The sequence below is a fragment of the Myotis yumanensis genome, unplaced genomic scaffold, assembly GCF_028538775.1.
Source record: "Myotis yumanensis isolate MYYU_CA2020_CCGP unplaced genomic scaffold, mMyoYum1.0.hap1 SCAF_18, whole genome shotgun sequence".
NCBI classification, from domain to species: Eukaryota; Metazoa; Chordata; class Mammalia; order Chiroptera; family Vespertilionidae; genus Myotis; species Myotis yumanensis.
Window position 1 is genome coordinate 39,025,172 of NW_027223769.1, and position 25,449 is coordinate 39,050,620.

Genomic DNA, 25,449 nt, shown 5'->3' on the forward strand with positions numbered 1-25,449 from the left:
CTCCTGCAACCCCCTACGGGGCGTGGAGCCCACAACCCGGGCACGTGCCCCACCGGGAATCGAACCAGGACCCCCTGGTCCCTGGGAAGACGCTCCGTCCACCTGAGCGCGAAATGCTCCCCAAAGAACAAGCCCGGCTTTGCCCTCAACAAACATGGCATCGGCGGTGACGTCGCCTTCCGTCGCCTCGCGGGTCCCAGCCCCCCGCCCCCCGCCCCCCGCGGGCGGCGAGCCCCAGTGACGGCAGCGCGCGGGGCGCATGCGCGGCGCGGGCCGCGGCGACGGCGACAAGGGGCGGAGGCGGCCCTGCCCCAGTGGCCCAGCCCGGCGCCGGGCGCGATGGTGTAGCCGGGCCTGCGGGCGGCGGCGGGCGGCGGGCGCGCGGGGCGAGGGCCCAGGGCCGCGCCGCCACGGGCTCGGGGACAGCGGCCGCGCGCGGAGGGGGGTCGCCGCCCGGACCCCGGCGCCGCCGCGGGAGGCCGCGCCCGCCATGGCGGCCCGGCTGGTGCTGGACGAGTTCACGGCGCCCGCGGAGAAGGCGGCGCTGCTGGAGCGGAGCCGCGGCCGCATCGAGGGCCTGTTCGGCGTGAACCTGGCGGTGCTGGGCGCGCTCGGCTCGGAGGAGCCGCTGCCCGCGCGCATCTGGCTGCAGCTGCGCGGGGCGCAGGAGGCGGTGCACAGCGCCAAGGTGAGTGCGCCCCCCGACCCGCGCGATCGGGGGTCTCTGGGCGCCCCACTCCGATCCCCGGCCCGCGCGATCTGGGCCTGGGCGTCCCACTCTGACCCCCGGCCCGCGCGATCGGGGTCCCTGGGCGCCCCACTCCGATCCCCGGCCCGCGCGATCGGGGCCTGGGCGCCCCACTCCGCCTTCCGGCCCCGCGCGATCGGGGTCCCTGGGTGCCCCACTCCGATCCCCGGCCCACGCAATCGGGGCCTGGGCTCCCCACTCCGCCTCCCGGCCCCGCACGATCGGGGCCTGGGCGCTCCACTTCGATCCCTGGGCGCCCCACTCCGCCTCCCGGCCCGGCGTGCGGGTTAAAGCGCAGTGTCCCGAGACCACCGACCTGCGTGTTCAGCCCTCGGGCTGTGTGACCTTAACTAGCGGTTTCATCCCGGCGCCTCAGTTTCCCCATTTGCGCGGGGCGCTGACGAAAGCGCCGAGCTCCCTGGGCTGTCGCGGAGCGAGACTGGCCCAGAGCGCGCCACGCCGCTGCCTGTTGTTATGGTTCCCCCGCCCTCCGGGGTGCGCGGGGCTGGAGATGCGTAGGGCCGGTGGGGGTGCCCGGAGCTGGTGGGGAGGTGTGGGGCTGGGGGTGCGCGGGGCTGGAGATGCGCAGGGCCGGTGGGGGTGCACGGGGGCTGGTGGGGGGGTGTGGGGCTGGGGATGCGCGGGGCTGGAGATGCGCAGGGCCGGTGGGGGTGCGCGGAGGCTGGTGGGGGGGGTGTGGGGCTGGGGGTGCCCGGGGCTAGAGATGCGCGGGCAGTTGGGGGGGGTGTGGGGCTGGGGGTGCCCGGGGCTAGAGATGCGCGGGCAGTTGGGGGGGGTGTGGGGCTGGGGGTGCCCGGGGCTAGAGATGCGCGGGCAGTTGGGGGGGCGTGGGGCTGGGGGTGCCCGGGGCTAGAGATGCGCGGGCAGTTGGGGGGGTGTGGGGCTGGGGGTGCCCGGGGCTAGAGATGCGCGGGCAGTTGGGGGGGTGTGGGGCTGGGGGTGCCCGGGCCGGTGGCCCCTGGGAGGTGCGCAGGGCTGGACCTCTGGGGGGGTTTCAATCCCCTTTGAAGATCTGACCCAAGGCGTATGCAGAAGAGATGCGGATGTTTAATGATAATGTTTTAAAACGGCATCGTTTCTTGTGATGTTAGGTAGGACGCGCACTTACTTTCTTGTTCTATCCGACATCGAGCTAAATGTACTGCGAACCTTAGACATCCGACGAGGCCGATTTTATTCTCTCTTTACTAGTAAATTCACAGCTGGGGAAACTGAAACTTTTGAGGTGGTGACTCACCTTCTAGATCAGCCTTTTCCTCTTGTACCTGATGGAGGCGGCCAGTGGGCCCCTCCCTCCTCCAGCCGCAAACTGCCACCCAATGGCCCTCTCTGGCCCCCTCCCACGTGCCAGCTTCTCCAGGCTTTTCCAGAGTTCGCTTCCAGAGCCCTGTCTCCCGAGGGGAACCTTCCCTGGGACTTCGGAAATGCCATGGCGCCTGAAGCCTCGCGGAGACGCCTGACTTTCTCGGATGGAAAAGCCGGCTGCTTGCTTTCAGCATGTTTAGAGGAGAGAACACTTAACTGTGTGATTCCTCTCCGCAGTAGGTGTCGGAGCAGGTTTGCTTTCCTGCTCTGCCGTTTCTAAACCATCTGTCTGGCTCCGGACAGCGGATCCGCCCTTCCCAGTCCTCGGGGGGGTGAGAGGTTGGCCTGGCGGAGCCCTGAGGTTCCTTAGGAAAGCCTGCGGCCTTCGCCACCACCTCTCCTTCCCGCCACCACCTCTCCTTCCCCCCACCACCTCCCCTTCCCGCCACCACCTCCCCTTCCCGCACCTTTGCTGCAGATAAGCCCTCATTCTGGGTGGGTGCCCCCTGATCGCTGCCTCACTCCCTCTTCTCGTCCCAGCCCTCACAAAAGCCCCTCTCCTGCCCTGGGACCTCCTAGGGCAGCGGTTCTCAACCTGTGGGTCTCGGCCCCTTTGGTGGGGGTTGAATGACCCTTTCACAGGGGTCGCCTAAGACCGTCGGAAAACACATACATAATTACATATTGTTTTTGTGATGAATCACTATGCTTTAATTATGTTCAATTTGTCACAATGAAATCGGGGTCACCACAACATGAGGAACTGTGTTAAAGGGTCACGGCCTTAGGAAGGTTCAGAACCACTGTCCTAGGGCCTGTCTCCCTCCCTCTGAACCCCTCTGAGTTACACACTTCAATCACCAACCTGCCCAGTTCCGTGCCTCAGCCGCCCTCCGGGGACACCTGCCCTGGGGTCTGACGGGGGCTCCCCCGCTTGGCGCACTGCCCGCTCCAGCGCGGCCTGACTCTGGGCTCACCCTGAGCACGGAAAGTGCTTCTTGGGCACAACACTGGCTGCCCTTCTCACCAGACACCCCCCCCCCCCCCCCCCCGTCGGACCCCGCCACCCCGTCCTCTCCCTGTCCCTGCCGTCCCCGCACCGCTGGGCGTGAGCTCATGGGAGAAGGTGTGTCTCTCGGTGTCTGGGAAGCATGTGTCACCTGCCCGCTTATCTGTGAAATGTGTTACTCACAGCCCCACCCTCGCCTTTGCCAGAAATCCTTTTCTTGTTTGTTTCCCCTCGAGGCTCACAGGGAGCTGAGTAGCTTTTGGTTTTTGCTAACTCGCCTTGCAGTTTGTTTTACGTTCTTTTGAGGGAGGGAAAACCATTGACTTGATGTTTGAAGTTAAGGACAGGAAAGCAGACAGTCAACATCTAGTCAACACCTACCGTGTGTCCCCTGAGGAGGGGTGCGGGGGGAGGAGAGCTGGAGGAAAGGGGTGAAAGGCTGGCTGGTGAGCGTGGTCACGGGGAGCTGCGGGCCACCGTTCCGGGCGCATCCAGCGGCTCAGCACTGGGCTTTCGGGCTTTTCAAATACCGATCCCCGTCCGCACAGGCCAGAGGGGCAGATGGGGACGGAGTTAGTTAGGGCCCCAGGACTAGCGAGGTGCGGAGAGGGTGGCCCAGGCGCGGCGGCCCCCTCTGTCAGAGGGAAGCTCGGGGAGGAAGCGGCTTCAGCTGCCGGTGAAGAGCCTGGGAGATCCCAGTGCCGGTGGCTGGGAGCAGAGGCCTGGGAGCCGGGAAGCAGGGGCGCGGCTCCGAGCTGCCTTCGGGGAGCCGGGCGCGCGGCCTGGCCTCGGCCTCGTCTGTTAGGGAGTCTGAGGGTCCCCACGGGGGCGGGTCTGCCTGAAAGTCTGTGTTTGGAGGCAAGAGGACCCCTCTGTGGAAGGGACATTGTTCCCCGTGAGCGACACGGTTCTCACTGGGACCGGGATAGAGGACAGCCCTGGTGTCAGAAAAGAAAAGATGGTGGGTGCCTTGACTGCCTGTTGCTTGGTGGGGCCGAGCAGCTGACATTTAAAGAAAATGTGTCCAGCCCGGCCGGCCTGGCTCAGTGGTTGAGCGTCGACCTAGGAACCAGGAGGTCAGGGTTCGATTCCCGGTCAGGGCACAGGCCCGGGTTGCGGGCTCCATCCCCAGTAGGGGGCATGCAGGAGGCAGCCGGTCCATGATTCTCTCTCATCATCGATGTTTCTCTCTCTCTCTCCCTCTCCCTTCCTCTCTGAAATCAATGCAAATATATTTAAAAATAAAGAAATAAAGAAAATGTGCCAAGAATTGCACTCACTGTTGCCTCCTGACCTCAAGGGACCACAGCTCAGCCGGGCAGGGGGCAGACACTTGGAAACAAACTGCTCACCGTGGCCCACGTGACCCAGGTCAGCGGAGAGGGAGGTGGTTCTGCCCAGCTGGGTGCTGGGGGGTGAGCGGGCTCTCCAGAGAGAAGAGCGAGTGCAGAATCACAGCGATGATGCGAGACCGCGGCTCCTCACAGGCCTGAGTGCGGAGGGCGGGAGGGGGAGTGGCCGCATGAGGGCCAGGCACCAGGCTCGGTGGGAGGCCTGGGGGTTGTGAGCCAGAGCGATGGCCTCACGTACCTCTCCAAGGAGAGGCCGTCGCCCGCGTTCACCTCCTGCCTTGCTGGCTGGGGGTCGTACAAACTGGGGAGCGGGTTGAGCCTCCTGTGTAGCCACGCAGTGTCTCTGCCAGGGCCAGGGAGGCCGTGCCTGGAGCGAGAGGAAAGCCAGAGGAGGGCATTGTCCGCGGGGGCCCGTGGGAGGGGCGGGGCAGACGTGCAGGCACACGTTTGTGGACGAGCTTCAGAGAGGAAGTGGAAGTGCCTGCGCTGAGGCCTCGTTCACTCATTCGTGGGATGGAAGCTGCAAAGCAGGTGGGACCCTGGGGGCCAGGCACTGGGGGGAGGAAGGAGGCGGGAGGGAGCCCGGCCTGGCGAGCGGGAAGAGTTAGAATCTCTTGCTTTAGACCAGAGAGCCACCAGTTGTGATGTTTCTTGTTGGGCGGCGTGGGGGGCGTGGGGAGGTGGCTGGCGGGTAGGAAGGAACTGGGGGACGGCGCTCGCTGGTGCCCTGAGGGAGAGGGCAGGTGCCCAGGCCTCGGAGGAGCCAGCTACACCGTGTGAAATGGGCCCGGTGACGTCTGATCAACTGCACATCTTCTTTCAAAAAAAACAAACCAAAGGAGACCAAACGCGTGCTGAGCGTCAGGCTGAGCGTCAGGCGGGCCAGCTTCAGCTCTTGGCGGCCTTCGGGGGGGAGGGGAGGGGCCCCGTTAGGTAGTGGGCGAGGCAGGAGTGGGGGTGGGCGGGTGCTTCCTTTGGGGAAGTGGGCACTGGGAGGCCGTTGGCCTGTCTCAGGAAGTGGGGGGGGGGCTGGGAGACGGGGGGGCTGTGTGGGGCGATGCGGAGGAGGGGCTGTGGGAGTGCGTTGGGAAGAGCGTGGGAGGACGGGGGGGAGGGGGGGGGGCTGAAGGGAGGGCCACGGAAGGTGCGATGGCTTGACTTTGAAGCAGGACGTGGTCCCGAAATGCTCAGGTGGGTGCTGGTCGCTCACTGGGTATTGGGGCGCCAGCCCACAAGGTGAAAGGCCCCCGGCCCCGCGGGGTTTCCGAGAGGCCCGCCTCTGGGCTAGGGCAGCCCAAGCACGTCCAAGGCTGACCTCCTACGTCCAGTGACCTGGGCCTGCGAGGGGGCGGGTGGGGCAGGAGGGGCAGGATGCAGGGTGAGTGGGGACCGGGCCTCGGCCTGCGTCCCCTTGGGCGCGGGGTGTGTGCTGATAGAGGGCAGGTTCAGTCAGCACTGGAGACGCCGCCAGGGGTGGTGAGAGAGGAATTCGGGCTCAGAACCATGGCCGTGGGGGATTCTGAGGGCCAAGGGGGGGAGGCGGGGAGGCTCCTTGGTCCTGCGTGAGGTGGACGTGTCCCTTTCCACTTAGAGAGGCGGAGAGAGGGGCGTGGAGGCCCTGCAGGGCCGAGGGCACCGGGTCCAGTGCGGGCGTCGGTGCCAAAGGGAGCTGGTGCGCCAGGACCCTGCCCTGGAGGCTCGCAGAGGAGCAGGAATTGGAAGTGAGTGGCCGGCTCCCCGCGTGCAGTGTGTCCGGGAGCCGTCGGCGCTGAGCTTGCTGCCCGTGCTGCCTGCCAGGTGCCGGCTCAGGCTCAGGCCCAGCCTCACGGCAGCGAGGAGCCCGGGGGCATAGCAGGGGCCTGCCCGGAGCCCAGCCTCACAGCAAAGAGCCCCGGGGACATAGCAGGGGCCTGCCCGGAGCCCCGGCCTCACAGGGAGGAGCCCGGAGTGGGGGACATAGCAGGGCCCTGCCCGGAGCCGCCTGGAGAGCTTGCGAGAGAGGAGTTGGGAGGACTGTCGCCCCTCAACACTGACATGACAGTGCACCTGGGAACGAGCCCTTAGCTTGTGAGGAAAAGAACACGAAGGGAACAGGGGTCTGAGGAAGAGTTGGCGGGTGTCCTTTCCCAGCTCTGAGTTCTGACGTCACATTTGTGCAGCAGGAGGGGGAGGAGGGGGAGGAGGTGCGGTCTGTGGAGGGGCCTGGACGGCTCCGGCTGCAGGGGTCTCATCTCCCTCTGCGAGAACCCGGTACCCGTCCTCTGGTCTGTTCCTGCCTTTTCTGGTTGGTTGTTTTATTGTTTTTGGTCCCTGGTTTCCTGAATGGGTTCTTGAGCAGTGGGCCTGCCAGCGGCGGAAACGGCTCGATGTCACACTGGGCGGCGACGGCGGGTTTTTGTTTTGATTTTACCAGAAAGGAGGCCGGCGTTGCTTCTGCATTTCCAGGAATGATATTTTTTACTCGCCCTGGTTGTGAAAATGGCCTTCTTAAGAAGTGGTGGTTTGTTCAGCCCTTTGTGGGGTTGGTACTTTGGGGTTGTGCCAGCATGTGGAAATAAGGGGTTCTCTCACTGAGTTGGCGGGGGGCGGGGGGGGGGGGGGGTAGTGACTGCTCATGACTCGTTTCCTTCCCTGTCTGCTTACCGGCTCGTGTCCTGGGTTTTCATCGAATCAAGGACCACGTCTCTGTGCCGCCTTTTCACTGAATTAATGGCATTGTATACAGCTCGCAGTTTTGCAATCCGAGAACAAAATGGGGGGGGGGGGTCCTTATATAATTAATTAAAGAACTTTTTTTAAACAAGGTTATGTCTTAGGGAAACAACATAGGAAAATGCTTTTGTTTAAAGGAACGGAATTATTCCTTTTCGCTGTTACTTTAAGGGGTTCCTTCCCGCTCCGGGGAGGTTTGGCTGGTCTGGGGCTGACAGTTCGTGGTTCACCGTGTTGCTGAGCGCGGGCCGCGTGACCCCTCGTGTCTGCGGGAGCGGCGGCTGCGCTGGCGTCCGTGGCTGGGCCTCCAGCCCGCCCGTCACCAGCATCCTCGTCCTTCCTGCGCCCGCACCTTCAGTTCGCAGTGTCTCCTGATCGGCCCCGGTGTTGTTCAGGTGAAGAAGTGAAGTTATCACTTTGTTGTCATAACCAAGTTAATAACATCAGGGGGAGGACTTCTGCTTTAAAATTAGCATTAAATTGATCCAATCCCATCCGTTATTCTAAGGATTATTTTTAGGACATGAATAAAAATAAAAATGCTCTCGAAGCATCTGTTTCTGTGACTTTTGAGGTTCTGGGGCGGGGCGGGGGGGGGGGGAGGGGGGCGGAGTCCTGGAAGGGCTCACACATCAGCACCAGCTGCGTCGTTTCTTTATTTTCTGGGAATTCTAGGAACACAGAGTTAGGCCAAGGCTTGTTCTCTATGAGCCAGTTAGAACCAAGCTTCTTTAAGAAACATGGTGCCCTGACCAGTGGTTCAGTGGATAGAGCATCGGCCTGCGGACTCAAGGGTCCCGGGTTCGATTCCGGTCAAGGGCATGTACCTTGGTTGTGGGCACATCCCCAGTATGGGGTGTGCAGGAGGCAGCTGATCGATGTTTCTAACTCTCTATCCCTCTCCCTTCCTCTCTGCAAAAAATCAATAAAATATATTTTTTTAAAAAGAAAAGAAACATCGTAATCTAACTTATTAGTATCCCTCGAGACGGAATGCATTCCCACTCACACCATGAGAAGTAAAGGCTTTTCTCGTTTTTAGGCACAAACGTGCAGAGAGCTGCGGCTTTCTTTGTCCCCCACCCTCTCAGCCACAATCAAAAGTAAATCCCGCTCCTCGCCTCCCCCCCCCCCCCCCCCCCCCGCCCCCCGCCCAAAGCACAGCCGGGGCCGGCGCTCCCGACTTGGGCGCTCCCGGCTGCGAGGGCTTCCCTGGGACAGGCGCCCGCTCAGCGCTCAGCAGAGAGCCCAGCCCCGGCCCCTTATGGTCCCGTCGCATGGAGAACAGGTCCCTGTGCCCCGCCAGGCGGATCCGCAAAGTCAGATCCCTGCAGGCTGGGCCGAGTGGAGGCTGCCCTGGCCCCCGGTCCCCGGTCCCCCGGTCCTGAGCGAGGAAACAGCAAAAGCAGAGCCAGGGAACGAGGAGCAGCGGGCAGTAGCGCCGTAGGTTCTCTTTCTGCTTGGGATCCACTCAGCGCCAAGATGAAACACCCTTCTCGTGGTGTGAGTGGGAATACAGCACAGGTTCTAACCACTGAGCAACTGGCCAGGGCAGAGAATCCGAGTTATATCAGAGAGAGAGGGAGAGAGAGAGGTGGGATACAATTGCCTGATTACATACAAACTGGCTAGTCTCTTGGAGACGGTGAAACCATGACCCGTGGGGCTCCCTCTCCTCCCAGACCGAGGCCACCGGCATCTCTGCTGGACAGGCGCCCGTGTTTCAGCACGTGGCCTCGCAGTCCTGGCCCAAACCTGCTACGGAAGTGAGTCAGAATACGTCTCCCAGAGCATCGCGTCGTCCGTGGACGTGCTCCCTGGGACCGAAAGGCCTCCTCCCGCCTCCTTAGGAGTATTGGGTAGTTTTCCTTAACCGTGTGCCCTTATTACAACGGAGCGCACACCTCTTTCTGGCCATGTTAGCCCCTTTCTCAAACAGTGGCACCACATCGTCGGTACCGAGCGATGTCAGCTGGTGTTTCCCACGCTGCTGCTGCTTTCATTGTTATGACATTTATTGGGGCGACATTGGCTGATAGGGTCCTATCGGCTGTCCCCCCTCCGGTTCCCGCCTGGACGTGTACTTGTCAGGCATTTATTAATGGCCACGTCCCCGCAGCGGCTCTGCCCACGGTTCGGTCCCTGGCACTTGGTGGTGGGGGCTGTGCCGGGCTTTGTAGGATGTTTGGCAGAATGCCCAGCCTTATCCCTGAGGCGCCAGGGGCAACCCCCCCCCCCCCAGCTGTGCCCTGACACGGCCGGTGCCCCCCGCAGAGCGGTTCTCCCTGCTCAGGGCCCACCCTGTCTGGTGAAGGTGCGCAGATGCTCCGGTTTCAGACGCCACCACGGCGGGTAGAAAGCAGATGAACATCCCTCCCCGCCCCCCGCCTCCTCTGGGATGTGTTTTTGGATCAGAGGTGGAAGGTCAAGGTCAGATCGGGCTGTGAAAATGAGCAGCGTGTGAGAATGGAAACACAGAGGACTTGAGTGCGGGCCTGGGGGTCTCGAACCCCCATCGGCCGCAGCGGGGGCCTAGGGAGTGTCCGCGTGGGGAGTGCGACCGGTGCGCTTGCTCCCGGCGCCTGGACACTGGCCGGAGGGGAGCGGAGGGCAGAGCCGGTTCCTGTGGTCACGGACTGAGGTCCGCGAGGCCCCACGATGAGAGGGGAGCGCCGATTCCAGGCGACAGCCACGGCCGCACCGAAGGGACCGGCCCCGGGGCAGGCGGGGAAGCTGTGGGACCAGTGGGACCTGTGGGTTTGAGGCGCCTCAGAACCGCCGAGAGCCCGCAGCCTGGTGTGGCATCGAGCGGCCGTGTTAGGGACCCCCTGCCATGTGCGAGACCCTCCTGGCCTGCGTGTCTTCTCCCTCAACCGTCTGCGTTGGCTCACGTGTCTGCTGCCGCCTGGTGCCGGGCACAGCTCCCCTCCTGGCAGCTGCCCACGTCGGCCAGACCCGCGCTCGTGACAGCCGAGCGGGTCGCTCCGGCCTCTAACCTCCGGCTCGGTCGAGCTTGTTCTGTGCCTGTGCCATCCGGGTGCTTCGCAGGCCGCGCCTGTGCTGTTCCCTCCGCACGTCCAGGCACCTGTTACCAACTACACGCGGTCGGGGGACGAGCCGGCAGGGCCCCTCCTGCGTGTGCCGTGATCCGAGGTGGGGGGGTGGTGGGAGGTGGTGGGAGGAGGTGGGAGGAGGTGGGAGGTGGTGGGGGGTGGTGGGAGGAGGTGGGAGGAGATGGGGGGTGGTGGGAGGTGGTGGGAGGTGGTGGGAGGAGGTGGGAGGTGGTGGGAGGTGGTGGGAGGTGGTGGGAGGAGGTGGGAGGTGGTGGGGGGTGGTGGGAGGTGGTGGGAGGAGGTGGGAGGAGGTGGGAGGTGGTGGGAGGTGGTGGGGGGTGGTGGGAGGTGGTGGGAGGAGGTGGGGGGTGGTGGGAGGTGGTGGGAGGTGGTGGGAGGAGGTGGGAGGTGGTGGGGGGTGGTGGGAGGAGGTGGGAGGTGGTGGGAGGAGGTGGGAGGAGATGGGGGGTGGTGGGAGGTGGTGGGAGGAGGTGGGAGGAGGTGGGAGGAGGTGGGAGGTGGTGGGGGGGGTGGTGGGAGGTGGTGGGGGGTGGTGGGAGGTGGTGGGGGGTGGTGGGGGGTGGTGGGAGGAGGTGGGAGGAGATGGGAGGTGGTGGGAGGAGGTGGGAGGAGGTGGGAGGTGGTGGGAGGTGGTGGGAGGAGGTGGGAGGAGATGGGAGGTGGTGGGAGGAGGTGGGAGGAGATGGGGGGTGGTGGGAGGTGGTGGGAGGTGGTGGGAGGAGGTGGGAGGAGGTGGGAGGAGGTGGGGGGTGGTGGGAGGTGGTGGGGGGTGGTGGGGGGTGGTGGGGGGTGGTGGGGGGTGCTGAGGCAGCCTGCAGGCTCTCCAACAGCCCCGTGGGTCCCCCTGGTCCTAGCTCGCGTCCCTCCAGGTTCGTGACACGATGTGCGAGTTGAGAAGAGCTGAGACTGTAGAGGGTGGTCTGATAGAGACTCATCTTGCACATGAAAGGGAGGCTGTGATATGTGTTATATGCCCCCCCTTTTTTCTTAAACGCCTGAGTAATGTAAACAACAGGAAGCCCTGGCCGGTGTGGCTCAGTGGGTGGAGCATCATCCCGTACGGGGAACGGTGGTGGGCTCCGCTCCCGGCCAGGGCACATGCCCAGGTTTCGGGTTCAGTCCCTGATGGGAGGCAACCGATCAATGTTTCTCTCTCACATTGATGTTTCTCTCTCTCTCTCCCTCCCTCCCTCCCTTTCTCTTTCTAAAATCAATTTAAAAAACAACAACAATAACCCATGGACACAGATAGTAGGGGGATGAGAGCCTGGGTGGAGGGTGAGAGGGCTAGCAGAGGTCAGTGGGGGAAGGGGGATATGTAATACTTTCAACAATAAGGATTTTTATTTTTATTTATTTATTTACTTAATATATTTTATTGATTTTTACAGAGAGGAAGGGAGAGGGATAGAGAGTTAGAAACATCGATGAGAGAGAAACATCAATCAGCTACCTCCCGCACACCCCCTACTGGGGACGTGCCCTCAACCAAGGTACATGCCTTTGACTGGAACCGAACCCGGGACCCTTCAGTCCGCAGGCCGACGCTCTAGCCACTGAGCCAAACCGGTTAGGGCAACAATAAAAATTTTTTTAAAAATTTATTTTATTGATTCTTCACAGAGAGGAAGAGAGAGGGACAGAGAGTCAGAAACATCGATGAGAGAGAAACACCGATCAGCCGCCTCCTGCACACCCCCCACTGGGGATGCGCCCGCAACCAAGGCACATGCCCCTGGCCGGAATCGAACCCGGGACCCTCCATTCCGCAGGCTGACGCTCCATCCACTGAGCCAAACCGGTTAGGGCAAATAAAGATTTTTTAAAACACGATATGAATATTGCAGGATGGGGAGACAGTTTTTGACTAACATTCAAATGTTCAGATAGCAAATGCAGCCAAATGCAAATGATGGCTATTTGGGTCCACAGAATCTTTCTCATCCATCCACGTGACGGCCAGACGTCTCCTAGAATGGAGTAATACTGTATACTTTATTGCTCACCTCTGAACTTGAGTATAAAAATCAATTGTTGTTACTTAGTAATTCTCAAGAGTCAATTATTAATGAAAAAAATTGAGTAATTCTGAAGGGACAAATTACTCATGTCTTTTGGGGCATGCGTGCGTGCGCACGCGCACACACACACACACACACACAACTCCTCAAAACTATGCTGTTCACCCTATCTGGTGTGGCTCAGTGGATAGAGCGTCAGCCTGCTGACTGAGGGGTCCTGGGCTCAATTCCAGTCAAGGGCACATGCCCAGGTTGCAGGCTCAATCCCCAGTGGCGGGCGTGCAGGAGGCAGCCGATCAATGATTTTCTCTCATCATTGATGTTTCTATCTCTCCCTCTCCCTTCCTCTCTGAAATAATAAAAGTATCTTTAAAAAACACTATGCCGTTGGCCCTGGCCGGTGTGCTCAGTGGTTAGAGCGCCAGTCTGCAGACTTCAGGGCCCCAGGTTCGGTTCAGGTCGAGGGCACGTACCTCGTTTGCAGGCTCCATCCCCAGTCGGGCCGTGCAGCAGGCAGACAATCAGTGGTGTCCCTCTCTCACTGATGTTTCTGTCTCTCTCCCCTCCTCTCTCTAAAAACAAAGTCAATGAAAACATTAAACACACACACACACACACACACACACACAACAACAACTACTCTGCAGCTGGCATTGCAGCCGTGGTCTTGGTTGTCGGGGGCGAAGCCAGACAGCTCCGCTGGGTGCGTTTCTCTGCCAGCCCCCCTGTGCCTGCCCCCCACAGCCATGGCTCTTAGGGATCCAGCATTAACTTGATGATTTTTTTCTCCGAAAGACAATAATCTAAATAGTATGTATCTGGATGCATCCCAGAGAGCATCACTTGCAGGAAAGGATTGTAGAAGCTACGTAAAGTGTTTGTAAATAACAGACCCGATCGACAGTTTCAGGGTATTTTCTGTGGGTTCAAAGGTAGAACGTTGACTTAAGGTGATAGAAACGGGGACTTCTGCGATGATCATGTGGGAAATCTCTGTACCTGCTCAATTCTGCCCTGAACCTAAAGCTGCTTTAAAAAATAAAGTCTTTTTTTTTTTTAACTCAAAGTCGGGGTTTTCCACTCATCTGTGCAGTTACCTGTCTGCCTCAGCACCCGGTTGAATGTTACGTTTTCTGCGGTTGTGTAGGATCGAGGGCGTCCTAAACTGTACAGTTAATTAGCTGCAGATGTGCTAGTCTTTGGACAGATCTTCTTGCAGAATAGTCTTCAATGACCCTCATCCAGAAAAGCAACAGAAATGGGAGAAAATAATTGTCTCGAAGATGCGTCACCCCGTATTCCATCGCTGCCGGGGTTCCTCACCTCAACAAGAATGGGCAGGACTTGAGGTCGGGGCCCAGCTGTCCCCGCGGCGGCATCGGGAATGCCGGGGTCTCCTCGCTCACTTCCTGTTAAAATTAGAAGGTGTTCCCCGGGTGCAAACGAGCGGCAGGTGGCTCCCGGGTTTCTGTAGTCAGAGCAGCAGTTTCGCTGCTGCCCCCCAACCTCTAGGGGCAGCTACACTTTACTGGTTTTAACTGCTTCTTCAGATGGTTACCTAAATATTAAACAATCTACTGCTATTTCTTATAAAAAATATATATATATGTTTTTATTGGTTTCAGAGAGGAAGGGAGAGGGAGTAAGAGAGAGAAACATCAATGATGAGAGAGAATCCTGGATCGGCTGCCTCCTGCACACCCCCTACTGGGGATGGAGCCTGCAATCTGGGCCTGTGCCCTGACCAGGAATCGAACCATGACCTCCTGGTTCATAGGTCGACGCTCAACCACTGAGCCAGGCCGGCCAGGCTCACGACGGTTACTTTAAACCAGGGGTCCTCAAACTACGGCCCGCGGGCCACATGCAAATACAAATATTGTATTTGTTCCCGTTTTGTTTTTTTACTTCAAAATAAGATATGTGCAGTGAGCATAGGAATTTGTTCATAGTTTTAAACTATAGTCCGGCCCTCCAACGGTCTGAGGGACAGTGAACTGGCCCCCTGTTTAAAACGTTTGAGGACCCCTGCTTTAAGCCCTTTGTTTGAATCACACCCTGTCCCCAGGTATGGGCCTGCTTTCCCCTTGTGCACGGCCTGGCCTCTGTGGCCCTGTGAGCTGACCCTCTCCTCTCTTGCAGGAGTACATCAAGGGCGTCTGCGAGCCGGAGCTGGAGGAGCGGGAGCACTACCCCAAGGCCATGCACTGCATCTTCGTGGGCTTGCGGGGCCTGTTCCTCGAGAGCCTGATCCAGGACACCTGCGCCGACCTCTGCGTGCTGGACGTGGGGCTGCTGGGCATCCGGGGCAGCGCCGAGGCCGTGGTCATGGCCCGCAGCCACGTCCAGCAGTTCGTGAAGCTCTTCGAGAGTCGCGAGAGCCTGCCCGGCTGCCAGAAGGAGTCGGAGGTGAAGAGGGAGTTCCGGCAGGTCGTGGAGGCGCGCGCCGACAACTACGCCATGGACTTGCTGATCCTGCCCACGTCCCTGAAGAAGGAGCTGTTGGCGCTCACGGTGGGGGAGGACACCCTGTCTGAGGCGGGAGACGATGACTTCATTGAGATCGAGATCGGAGGGCCTGAACTGACGGCGGGCGCACCCAGCGCGGCCACGGGGCTGAGCGTGGACGGGGCGGCTGTGCGGGAGGAGGCGAGAAGCGGGGCCGGGACCCCCGTTTCCGAGCTCACGAAACAAATGGACACCGTGTTCTCTAGCGCCCAAGACGCGCTCTTCCCTCCTGTCAACGGCCTGGCCCCCGAGGACGAGCCGGGCCGGGGCAGGGCTTGCCACAAGAGGCGGTCCTCCGACTCCGAGGAGCGGCACACCAAGAAGCAGTTTTCCCTGGAAAACATGGAGGTGGGCGAGCCGGCGCCGGACGCGAAGCCGGCCGCTGCAGCTGTCCTCGCCGACCTGTCCGAGGCGCCCAGCGAGCCGGACGGGTTAAGCCCAGACGGGAAAGACACCACCGAGGAGATGGAGCACAACATCCTGGTGAACTTCTTCAAGACCATGGGCTACTCGCAGGACATCGTGGAGAAGGTCATCCGGGAGTACGGGCCGTCCGCCGAGCCCCTGCTGCTGCTGGAGGAAATCGAGAAGGAGAACAGGCGGAGCCAGGAGGAGCGGGAGTCTGCGCCTGAGACCAGCAAAGCCAAACACAAGGGAGTTTGTAGCAGCACCAACGAGTTCACCGTGGATTCCACCCCAAAGAAAGTGCAAGCTCACGCACAGCAAAATACGGTGAAGAAATTTCCTCCGCTACCGTTCAAAGCGGAATCAAAACCGTGTACCTCAAACTGCAGAATGAACACTTACAAAACAGGGCCGATGGAGCAGAGGCCGGAGCCCTGGGGGCCGCACCCCAACTACGGCGGGAACATGGACCTGGAAATCGATGGCTTTGCCCCCTCCGTCGCCCCCTCGAGCCCCAGTTTTGTTTCGAGGGGAGTGTCAGGTCACCAGCCCAGGATTCCGGTTTTCCCCGAGAATGGGGTGCAGCCGCACGGAGAGGCCCTGCTCCCCAACCATCTCAAGTCGGCCTGTGAGAGCCGGGCCGGCTGCCTCGGCTCCCCGCAGTCCAGGCCGAGCTGCCAGCCCCTCCCGGCCACGCCGCTGCCCCCGCTGGGGCTCTCAGCCGGGTTCTCCGATCACATCGACTCCTCGGTGACGGGGGTGCAGAGGTTCCGAGACACCCTGAAGGTGCCCTACAAGCTGGAGCTGAGGAACGAGCCAGGGAGGACAGACCTGAAGCACATCGTCATCGACGGGAGCAACGTCGCCATCACGTAAGTCCACGCGGCCGCGCACACTGGTTCCCAGAAGCACCCCAAGCAGCACCCCAGGATTGCGTGCGTTGGGGGGACGGTCCTGTGTGTGTCTAGTCGGTCTGAGCTTCCCTGCAGGGAGCAGCTGGGTGGGAAGCCTTGCTGCTCCACCTTCTAGATCCATCGCTTGGTCCACCTGCGGGCCTTGCATTTCGGGGGCAGGAGATGATGGAAAGGGTGTCTTTTCACATCGCTTTGCCCGGTGATAAGCAGTGCGGAGACTTTTAAATGCTTAGTTTTTTAAAGAATGTATTTTTATTGATTTCAGAGAGGAAGAGAGAGATAGAAACATCAATGATGAGAGAGAATCATGGATCGGCTGCCTCCTGCAGGCCCCCACCTGGGGATGGAGCCTGCAACCCGGGCCTGTGCCCTGACTGGGAATCGAACCGTGACCTCTTAGTTCATAGGTGGACGCTCAACCACTGAGCACCCCTGCCAGGCTCACATGTGTCATTTCACCCACAATTATTTTAGTATCTATTTTTTAAAGTAAGAGGATTCTTTTTATTTTTTTTTTAATGAATTATTGATTCTGTCCCTTGCTGTCAAAAAAAAAAGGGGGGGGGGGAGAAAGAGCCAGCCTTGCACCCGAAGCTTGAGGAGAGGCAGTAAAAAGATGCGTGAACGTGTCTGATTCCAAACAGTGTGTTTGCTGGCCTTCGCTGTGCTGTCGGCAGTTCCTCCGGGGAAGCCCAGCGAATGGCCACAGCTGCGCGTTATCTAAGGAAAGTGTCAGTGCGCTGCAGTCACAGCCCGCCAGCACAAGTTCCTCACTGTCACAATGTTTGGAGCCAAATGATGATATAAATCGTGTAGGTCACGATTGTGAGTAACATTAATCCTTGGTCATTTTTCTGTATGTGGAAAGATTTCCCAGATTGCTGTTCAAAGAATAAGAAATGCAAATTAACCCAGGATAAGTGTTGTTAACGACACTTTGTGTGTGTGTGTGTGTTTTATTGATTTCAGAGAGGAAGGGAGAGGGGGAGAGAGATAGAAACATCAACGATGAGAGAGCGTGATTGATCGGCTGCCTCCTGCACACCCCCTTGCTGGGGATCAAGCCCACAACCTGGACATGTGCTGTTTACCAGAATTGAACCTGGGACCCTTCAGTCCACAGGCCGATGCTCTATCCATTGAGCCACACCAGCCAGCGCAGTAATGACACGTCCCTTAAAACCTATTTGGAGTAGTAGTGCATCTCTCAGAGGGGCTGCTGGGGCTCGGAGCTGTGTGTGTATCCAAGACAGGGTGATTTGCATATCTGGCCCCTCCCACTGTGGCCAGAATGCCCCCCCCCACCAGTCATGTGACAGCCCAACAGGCTCCCAGGGTTTCCCTAACACCCTGGGGCACCCTCCTGCCCTTGAAAACCTCTGAATCAGTGCTCTCAGGGAAACCACAAGCTGACTTCTGCGAATTTTTAAAAAACTGATAGTTTGGGGAGGGTTTCCATTTTCTCTGAATTCACAAGATGTCTCAGCTTTAAAGCACCATTTTCACAAAGAAGACAGACTTACAGCCTGATGTAGGTGGGTTTGAAACTATCAGTGATTAAAATTAACTTATTCTGGAGAGAGATGGCTTAACGGGTGGAAATGTTTTGGAACAAGATAGAAGCGGTGGTTGTGTCCTAAACACCACGGAATTGTTCACTTTAAAATGATGGTTTTTTGTTGATTATCTCACCTACATTTTTTAGGCGTTGGGAAAACATTCACCCTTATTCTAAATTAACTGCTTTATGTGAAATGTGAACTATAGACTCCGAGTTCCATGAAGAAAGTGACCGTGTCTGGTCTGTTCTCCGAGCGCCCCCCAAGGTCATGGTGCCTGGCACCTGGCGCTCAGTCACAGGAAGAATGAATGAGAGCGGAGGTTGTTAAAGATGAGGCTTCTAGGCCCTGGCGGGTATGGCTCCGTCGGTTAGAGCATCATCCTGATAAGCCAAGGCTGTGGGTTTGATCCCCGGTCAGGCCACATACAAGAATGCATAGCTAGGTGGAACAACAATTTTTCTCTCTCTCTTTCCTTTCCTCTCTCTTTAAAATCAGTTTGTTTGTTTTTTTAAAAAAGAAAAGACTAGGACTTTTTAAATGACTTTTCACCACCCATTTATAACTTGCAATTCCAGTTGCTATTTCAATAATCAATTTAGGTTCAACTTTGAGGCCATATATTTAATTTAACAAGTATTTGGAATCTTAAAGCTGAAACCGATATGTGTTAGGTACTATAATTTATCTTTTTTTTTTTTTTTAAGTTTTTATGGCCGAAACCGGTTTGGCTCGGTGGATAGAGCGTCGGCCTGCGGACTGAAAGGTCCCGGGTTCGATTCCGGTCAATGGCATGTACCTTGGTTTCGGGTGCATCCCCAGTGGGAGATGTGCAGGAGGCAGCTGGTCGATGTTTCTCTCTCATCGATGTTTCTAACTCTCTATCCCTCTCCCTTCCTCTCTGTAAAAAATCAATAAAATATATTAAAAAAAAAAAAGTTTGTATGGATTGTAGTTGTCGAGAGAGAGGAAGGGGGAGGGAGAGAGGGAAACATCGGTAGAACCTGCGACCTGGGCATATGCCCTGGCTGGGAATCCAACTGGCGACCCCTGGGTGCCCAGGATGATGCTCAACCAGCTGAGCCCCACCGACCAGGGCATGTACTTCATCTTTCTTTTTTTTTTTTTTTTAATTTATTGATTTTCTACAGAGAGGAAGGGAGAGGGATAGAGAGTTAGAAACATCAATGAGAGAGAAACATCGATCAGCTGCCTCCTGCAAACCCCCTACTGGGGATGTGCACGCAACCAAGGTACATGCCCTTGACCGGAATCGAACCCGGGACCCTTGAGTCCGTAGGCCGACGCTCTATCCACTGAGCCAAACCGGTTAGGGCTGTACTTCATCTTTCAAAACAAACTGCACACCCGCTCTGTGAGGTAAAGATTATCTGGAATTTGCACAACATAAAGTGGCCTGGAAATCTTGTCTGAGATAACACAGGCATGAGATGCGGCCCGGACGGTCCCTTCCCTCCGGACACCCTGCCTCTGCCCGTAGAAATGGAGGCGGGACTAGGGGGCCTGGGCACCGTTGGATGCCCACGTTGATAATGATGCTCATGCTGACGCCCTGCCGAGCGCACCTCACTCCTTCCACCCCGCCCGTCGGGGACCTCGCTCACCAGGAAATCTGGGTCCTTAGCAACAGGGTCTTGGGACCCCACCGGTCGCCGGGCTTCTGCCCGCAGGTCGTGCCCCGTGAGAAATTCCCAGCACCCCCCGGGCTGCGGGTGACACAGATCTGTACCTGGTTTTTCCCCTTGGTCACCGTGAGTGACTCAGGATGAGTCAATGGAAATGGCTGCGGCGAGTCCCCGGCATCGAGTGGGGCCGGCGCTGCTCTGTGGGCCCCGCGTGCGAGCACCTGACCCTGGGCGGGTTTTCCTCAGGGCTGAGGCCGCCCCCGCTGGCCGAGCTGTGTGACCCTGTCCATGCCGGTTGCCCCACGGCAGGTTCCGGCTCTTTGCTAAGCGGGAGCCACAGACGGAGCGGTTCTCTCCGGGACCACTGGGAGAGGTTTCACTTTCCCCGCTGATGCCATCGGTTCCTTGTTGTTGTGTTTGGTAATCCTGACCCCAGGATATTTTCCCCCCTCCCGTTGATTTTTTTTTTTTTTAAGAGGGAGAGAGAGTGGAAGGGAGGGGGAGAGACAGCGAGAGAGAGAAACATCCATGTGAGAGAGACACATCGATTGGTTGCCTCCCACACACACCCAACTGGGGGGCCGGGGATGGCGCCTGAAGCCGAGGGGCACGCCCTTGACCCGAATCGAGCCCGAGACCCTTCCGTCTGCCGGCCGACGCTCTAACCACTGAGCACACTGGCCTGGGCCCTTGTCCTCCGTTTTCATCCCCCCGTAACCCACCTCCTTCCTGCGTTGGACACTTCCTGCTGGCTGGCTGCCTGCGACAGTGGGGGGACCACTAGATGATACTGCCCAGGCCGGTGCCCACTCCTTTTGCCTTTGGCACTGTGAGCCCTGAGCGTCGTCTTCTCAGTGGACAGAGAGGGTTGCTGTGCCCGGCGCCTTGTCTGGGTCGGCGTGGACAGCTGGTCCGGGTGCACCTGTCCCCAGGCTCCGGGTGGCTGGCAGGCGGGCCCGGGGGCAGCGAGGGCAGCACAGTGCTGCCTGGGGGGGGGGTGGGGGGCGGGGAGGACCCGCTGTATTGCTTGGAGGACGGTAGTGTGGCACTCCCCTTTCTCCCGTAGTTTTGTTTTCGGGTAAATCTGTGTGTTCTCCACCAAATGTTTCAGGTGACCACAGGTGGTGCGATCTCGTCACTGAGGGTGACGTTTTGGAATTAGTTTAGAGCTAGTGTTTCTAGAACTGCCTCCAAGCTCCCCTCTGAGCCGTGAGGGGCCCGGGGCGGCAGAATGCCATCTGATTGTGTCTCCAGCCGTTTCCTCGGTGCCCCGTGGGGTGGGGTGGGCTGGGTCCCCTCCCTCCGGGGTCCCCGCTGTGCGTCAGGAAGCGTTAGAGGCGAGGAGGGAAGGGCTCCACACGCCTGTGCCCTCGCAGTGAGCTAGGGAGGCCCTTTGCAGCCTTTGTCGGTGCCTTTCTCTAAGGTGCTGTGTCTTCCCCAGGGCCCACGTGTGCCCTGGTTCTGAGGAAAACCAAGGGGTCCACGCAGCTGTGTTTTGTTCTGGCTGCGGTTGCCATCAGCTCTGGCCTTCCTGGCTTAAGCGACTGGGATGATATATTCTTCTTCTTCTTCTTTTTTTTTTTTTTTAGAGAGGAAGGGAGAGGGAGAGAGAGATAGAAACATCAACGATGAGAGAGAATCATGGACCAGATGCCTCCTGCACGCCCCCACCTGGGGATGGAGCCGACAACCCGGGCCTGTGCCCTGACCGGGAATCGAACCGTGACCTCCTGGTTCCTAGGTCAATGCTCAACCACTAAGCCACGCCTGCCAAGTCATTTATTCTTTTTAAAGATTAAAAAAAAGACACACAGACACACAGAGACACACAGACACACACACACACACAGAGACACACACAGAGACACACACAGACACACAGACAGACAGACACACACAGACAAACACACACAGGCAAACACACAAAGACACTGACACACACACACAGACACAAAGACACAGACACACACAGACAAACACACACACACAGACAGACACACACACACACACAAAGACACAGACAAACACACACACACAGACACCTGTCCCGCTTCTATGAGAACCACCCGCAGCCTGTTTCCCGGAGCAAATGGCTTGTGGCTGCCTCCTCGCCGCCTCGTGTGCTTCTGGACAGGCCGCTGCCGCCCAATCCCGCCCTCGCTTTCGCCGTCACCAGCCCGGGCCGTGCTGTGAGCTGTGGCTGCAGTGCCAGGGCCTCCGGGCGTTTCTGAGTCGCTCCCGCAAGTGTCCGTCCTCCAGCTGCAGGGGGGTGTGCTCTGCACCCCCTCCCCCACGGGCAGGAGCCCCCCACGGCACAGAGCCCCCGCAGCAGGAAGCCCCGCCTCTGGGAGCCGCGGGGTGACGGCCTGTCACTCCCCCAGCCGCTGCCCACAGTCGCGCTTGTGTCCCCACAGCCACGGGCTGAAGAAGTTCTTCTCCTGTCGCGGCATCGCCATCGCGGTCGAGTACTTCTGGAAGCTGGGGAACCGCAACATCACCGTGTTCGTGCCGCAGTGGAGGACCCGGCGCGACCCCAACGTCACGGGTGAGCCGCCCCCGGGGTCCGAGCCGGCTTGCGAGGCCTCGGCTGGTCATGGCCGCTCGCGCTCGTGGGCAGGCGCAGCTTTGGGGGGAGGGGGCACCTGCTGCCCAGCACAGGAGCCGGGAGAGCGGGCAGCACAGGCGCGGCCGGGGCTTGGCGCCCATTCTCGGGAGGTCACATTGGAGTGGGTTATGTAGACGGAGGTTAAATAATGTCTTTTTTTTTAAAAAAAGCTTTTGGCCGTTTCTCTTTCATCAGGCTGGGTTTCTGCCTCTTTAAATGTTATTTTTGAAAGTGGTCACTTGATAAATTTAGAGCCCTCAAATAGAATGTACATTTTTTTAAAGATTTTAAAATTGATTTTTAGAGAGAGGAAGAGAGAGTGAGAAATCGATGTGAGCCTCCTGCACGCGCCCTGACCGGGGAGGGATGGGTGCGTGGGAGAGGACGCCACCCAGCCAGCAGCCACACTGGCCGGGGCAGAGTGGCCTTTTAATGGTCTGCCCGGAGCGAATGCACATCATTTCTGTGATCACATGCCCTGCAGGCCCCGCACCCAGGCTTGAACTTATAATCGTGAAATATCCCAGAGAAACTGAAGGCCGTCGGAGGAGCCGGGAAGGGCTGACTCGGGCAGCTTCCCGCGGACCCCTGAGCACCTAGAAACAGACGGGGGGGGGGGGGGGGGGTTGGTGGGGGGCGAGGTGCCCAGACATCAGGCAGGAGGTCAGTAAGTCCCAGCTCCCCCACTCGGGGCCGTTTGTCCCGAGAGCAGGGTCTGGGGAACAGCGGAGCCCCTCGTTTTACAGCTATTTTTGCGCTGGGTCCCTGGAGGGTCTTCTTTTCTTTTCATTTCCAGCCTCTCTTTTTTAAAAATATATTTTTATTGATTTCAGAGAGAAGGAGAGAGATAGAAACATCAATGATGAGAGAGCATCATTGATCGGCTGCCTCCCGCACGCCCCACTCTGGGGATCGGCCCACACCCTGAGCCTGTGCCCTGACCGGGAATGGACCGTGACCTCCTGGTGCATGGCCGTGGCCCTGGAAGAGTCTTGACGGCTGTGCACGGTGTGTTCCGGGACAGCAGCGCGCGTGCCGGCGTTCCAGCGGGTGTGGGGACCCCAGGCCGGAGCTCTGGGCCTCTTCTTCCCGGTCACCGGTTTTCTACAGTGTGGGCGGCTCTCCGTCCTCCTGAGTCACCACACCCCTGACAGTTCGTGCGCATTCGCACCGACGGCCAGAGGCTGAGTCGAGGCTGAGTCGGGTGCCCCAGAGGGAGCCGGGAGCAGGCGCTCCGGGGTCCCCCTCCCCTCTCCCCGGGGGGCTGTGGCCCTCACTCTGTGCTCTGCTGCGGGGAACTCGGCCGCAGAGTCCTTGGTGGTGGGGACCTGTGTGTTTGTGGTTTTCTCTTGTTCGTTTAAGAAGCAAACGAGCTGAACTTCTTTATGCTCAAAAGTTGCTAAAGTCGGGCTCCACGTGGCATTTGCATAGTCTGTGCCTCGCTGGCTGTTTGTTTTCTTCCCATGAGTCAGCACAACCGAGTGTCCCTGAGTCAGCAGAGAACAAGGTTTCCCAGGGCTCTGCGGGCGCTGGCTTTGGGGTACGGTCACCATGGAAACGTGGGGGGGCCCTGCTGACTGTGCCCCCTCCCTCCGAACAGAGCAGCACTTCCTGACGCAGCTGCAGGAGCTGGGCATCCTGTCCCTGACCCCCGCCCGCATGGTCTTCGGGGAGCGGATCGCTTCCCACGACGACAGGTAGGGAGGCGCCCTGCTTGCTGGGGGCGCCTGGGGGAGGGCGGGCCTGCTCCCAGGGACACTTCTCTGCCCTGGGCCCTCATTCTTTGTTGTTGTTACAGTTTTTCCATTGATTTTGAGAGGGAGGAGGGGAGAGGGAGAAATATGGATGCAAGAGAGACACATCCATTGGCTGCCTCCCGATTGGCTGCCTCCCAGTTGGCTACCTCCCCAGCGTGCCCGCGGGGAAGCAGCATGGCACCCAGGTCTTTTTAAACAAAAGCCAGTGGATCTGGGAGGATAGCCGCGTTGAATGGGGTGCTGGTGCTGGTGCTGGTGCTGCTGAAAGCGCGTGTTCTTGTCTCGCGCTGTCTCCTGGCTGTTGGGGCCGTGACCTGCACCGAGATGCCGGAGCCGGTGTCTGTGTGGTTACCTGCCTGGGGGTAACCCACCATCCTCCCCACCTCCTGTAAGAGCGGGACCTGAGCGTCTCCAGCAACGGAACAGCCTGCCCAGCGCCCAGCGCCCCCGCTTCCCCCGTCGCCTGTCTCTCCACAGCTGGGGGTTGAGTGAGTCTCTACATGGGCGAGGCCGCATGGCAGTTCTGAACATCGCGGCTTTTTTTTTTTTTTTTTTTTTTTTTACCATTTGTATGTCCTAAGCGTCTATAGATGCAAGTGGCGGACCTTTTTAAATTAAATTCAAAATAACGTGGCAGTTAACTGGTTAAAATTGGCTTTGTACAGAGAGAGGGAGAGAGAGGGAGAGAGAGAGGGAAACATCAATGATGAGAGAGTCATGGACCGGCTGCCTCCTGCACGCCCCCCACTGGGGATCCAGCCCGCAACCCCGGCCTGTCCCCCGACTGGGAATCGAACCAGCAACCCTTTCGGTGCCCAGGACAGCGTCCAGCCAACTGGCCACAGGCCAGGGTTGAGCATCGCTCCTTAAGTCAGAGCAGAACGTGACCCTGTGGGGACATGATGGCAAGGCTGCCTGTGCCAACCGCTGGTCTTGGCACCAGAGCTCCCGGTGCACGGCCGAGAACCGCAGGGATCCGCGGGTGGCTCAGCCCGGCCTGGGCACCCCGCCTCGGCTCCCTGCCGCCCCCGCTCACCCCCTCTGCTCCCTGCCGCCCCTGCTGACCGGGCGGTTCTCTACAGCACGTGTGAATGTGGGTGTGAATGTGGGTGTGAATGTGGCTGAGACCGTTTTCAAAAAGAGAGTCAGGTTGTGTGAGAACCAGGCCCCTTTCCAATCTACTAGGAACCTCAGAGGTGCTCAGCGTCTCTTGGGTCCTCAGCTGGCAGGGGCGAGGCCTCTTCTCCCCGGCCTCAGCCGCGTCCTGGGGTTTCCTATGAAGAGGGAGGAAGCCCTGTGTCTGACTGCACAGCCCTGGGGGCCGGGGGCCGCCTGCCCTCTTACCCTCTGTCCTGTTACCACAGGTTTCTGCTACACTTAGCGGACAAAACTGGTGGCATCATCGTAACGAATGACAACTTCAGAGAATTTGTGACCGAGTCGGTGTCCTGGAGAGAAATTATTACAAAAAGGTAACGTCCCTCCCTTGTCCTTCCTCGGCCACATGTGCTGTGGTTCGTCCTTCAATTCTGTTTGCTGTTTGTTTTGTGCTCACCTTGCTGTGCAGAGAGCAAGACAGGGAGCCAAGTCCTAGGACTGTGTGCCCAGACGTAGGGTGGGGCCCCTCCAGGTAAGGGGCCCCCGGTGAAGGGGGACTGGGTGCCCACAGGCACCTCTCAGGCCGGAGCTCCCTGCTGGGCAAGGGCACATCTGGGCGCCGCTACTGTTAGCTGTGGGACACGGCAGGAGTGCCTCCTCCTGGCCTCGCCCCGATGCCCAGGGGGCTTCTGCAGGTCACCGGCCTCACACGTTA

General features: G+C 59.2%; 1 protein-coding gene across 2 annotated transcripts in view; it reads left to right on the plus strand.

Moving 5' to 3' along the window:
* Nucleotides 1-311: 311 nt before the first annotated feature.
* N4BP1 (NEDD4 binding protein 1) overlaps nucleotides 312-25,449 on the plus strand; it is a 30,446-nt gene continuing 5,308 nt past the window's right edge. The window contains exons 1-5 of one of the 2 annotated variants that reach the window (XR_011468933.1): nucleotides 312-688; nucleotides 14,385-16,027; nucleotides 21,689-21,819; nucleotides 23,485-23,576; nucleotides 25,001-25,108. Coding sequence is in view for 1 of the 2 variants with exons in the window: in XM_070399065.1 (XP_070255166.1) it covers nucleotides 491-688; nucleotides 14,385-16,027; nucleotides 21,689-21,819; nucleotides 23,480-23,576; nucleotides 25,001-25,108 (2,177 nt within the window). In the remaining variant the exon portion in view is untranslated. Of the gene's footprint in view, nucleotides 689-14,384; nucleotides 16,028-21,688; nucleotides 21,820-23,479; nucleotides 23,577-25,000; nucleotides 25,109-25,449 lie in introns of both variants that reach the window. The other variant, XM_070399065.1, reaches the window with a different exon arrangement.